The sequence below is a fragment of the Acanthisitta chloris genome, unplaced genomic scaffold, assembly GCF_000695815.1.
Source record: "Acanthisitta chloris isolate BGI_N310 unplaced genomic scaffold, ASM69581v1 scaffold34715, whole genome shotgun sequence".
NCBI classification, from domain to species: domain Eukaryota; kingdom Metazoa; phylum Chordata; class Aves; order Passeriformes; family Acanthisittidae; genus Acanthisitta; species Acanthisitta chloris.
Window position 1 is genome coordinate 56470 of NW_008674839.1, and position 1389 is coordinate 57858.

The 1389-nt window shown below is 50.5% G+C and overlaps 1 protein-coding gene across 1 annotated transcript in view; it reads left to right on the forward strand.

The window, feature by feature from the left end:
- WBP1L (WW domain binding protein 1-like) overlaps positions 1–1155 on the forward strand; it is a 23683-nt gene extending 22528 nt beyond the window's left edge. Inside the window, exon 5 of the mRNA XM_009075497.1 lies at positions 7–1155. Coding sequence (XP_009073745.1) covers positions 7–477 — 471 coding nt within the window. The 3' untranslated portion in view covers positions 478–1155. The remainder of the gene's footprint in view (positions 1–6) is intronic.
- The last annotated feature ends 234 nt before the right edge of the window (positions 1156–1389 follow it).

Below are 1389 nucleotides of genomic sequence, written 5' to 3' on the forward strand. Positions count from 1 at the left end.
GCCAAGCGGGAAAGCACCGAGCCGGGCGGAACCAGTCCGGGAGCCGAGCAAGGGGAGAGGGCTGGCCCCGACAAGGATACGGAGTGTAAGGAGGAACTGCTGAAAGGTTACAGCTCCGAGAGCTTGGAGCAGAGCGGTGCCATTCCCGACGCGAAGGACAAGACGCCGGGCAGGCAGCGCCGCTTCACCGGCGACTCGGGCATCGAGGTCTGCATATGCAACCGAGGTCACCACGACGATGACCTCAAGGAGCTGGACGGGCTCATCGACGATGGGCTGGACGGGCCCCTGGACTTCTGCGACAGCTGCAGCGGCCGTCCCCACGGGGACGAAGAGGAAGGGCTCTTCAGTGCCGCCGAGGAGCAGCACCGCGAACACAGCCACCACCACCTGCCCCGGCAGCCGGTGTGTGTGCTCTTGAACACAATAAACGAGCAGGACTCTCCAAACTCTTGTACCAATAACTCCCCCAGCTAAGGCGACAGAGTGGAAGGGAGAACTGGGGGAAAACAAACCACAAAGAAATAAAAATGGAATAAGAAGATTAAAACTGTAACAGGAGGAAAAGGTGATACAACCTTCTTTTTTGGTTTATGTTTCTTTCTCCCCCTCCAGTGTAACTTGGGGACTAGTCCTCGAAGGCTCAGCTTGTGGGGGACGGGTCACTCTGGGTTTTGTTAATCACGTCTGTCCCGCGCCGCGGGGCAGGGATTGGTGTTTCTCAATGAGACCTTCTAACAAATGGGATTTTTCCAATGGTGATTTTGGTGATGGTTATTATGAGTTTGTTGGTTTTAGTTTTCCAAAACACTGCTTTATCTTGCAATCAGTAAAACTCAGCAAATCTCACCCTGGGAGGATACCAAATCACCAAAAGGCTTCAACCTCCAGGTGTCTTCCCAGAAGCAAGCAGCTTCTGACAGTGCCAGCAGTCAGTAGCCCAAGAGTTCTGGTTTGATAAGTGCTCTTGAGGCATTGGGGATCTCTTTTCATTCTTTCTTTTTTCCTTTCTTTTTTTTTTCCCCAATGTTAAGTTTTCTTGAAGCTGATGAATGCCTGAACACATCAGCCCCATAATCTTTGGTGCTTCAGTGTTTAAGACAGCAGGTAGGAAATTTCCCACTTGAAGCTGGTGACTGAAGGACCAGTTTCTTCTAGAAGGAGTTAGTCTACTGTAAGCAGTTTGGAAAGAAAGGGTTTGCAGAAATTTGCCTTTAAATGTCATTTTTGAAGACAAGTGTGTTCCTTCAATGCCTCCAAGAGCACAGTTAGCAGTAGAATCCAGGCAGCTGGGCTGCCTTCCAAGTACTGTGGTCTCCGAATTACCTTTTCCTGGTGTGCTGCAAAAGGGCTTGGCTTTATTTTTTCCCTTTTTTTGCACCCTGACGG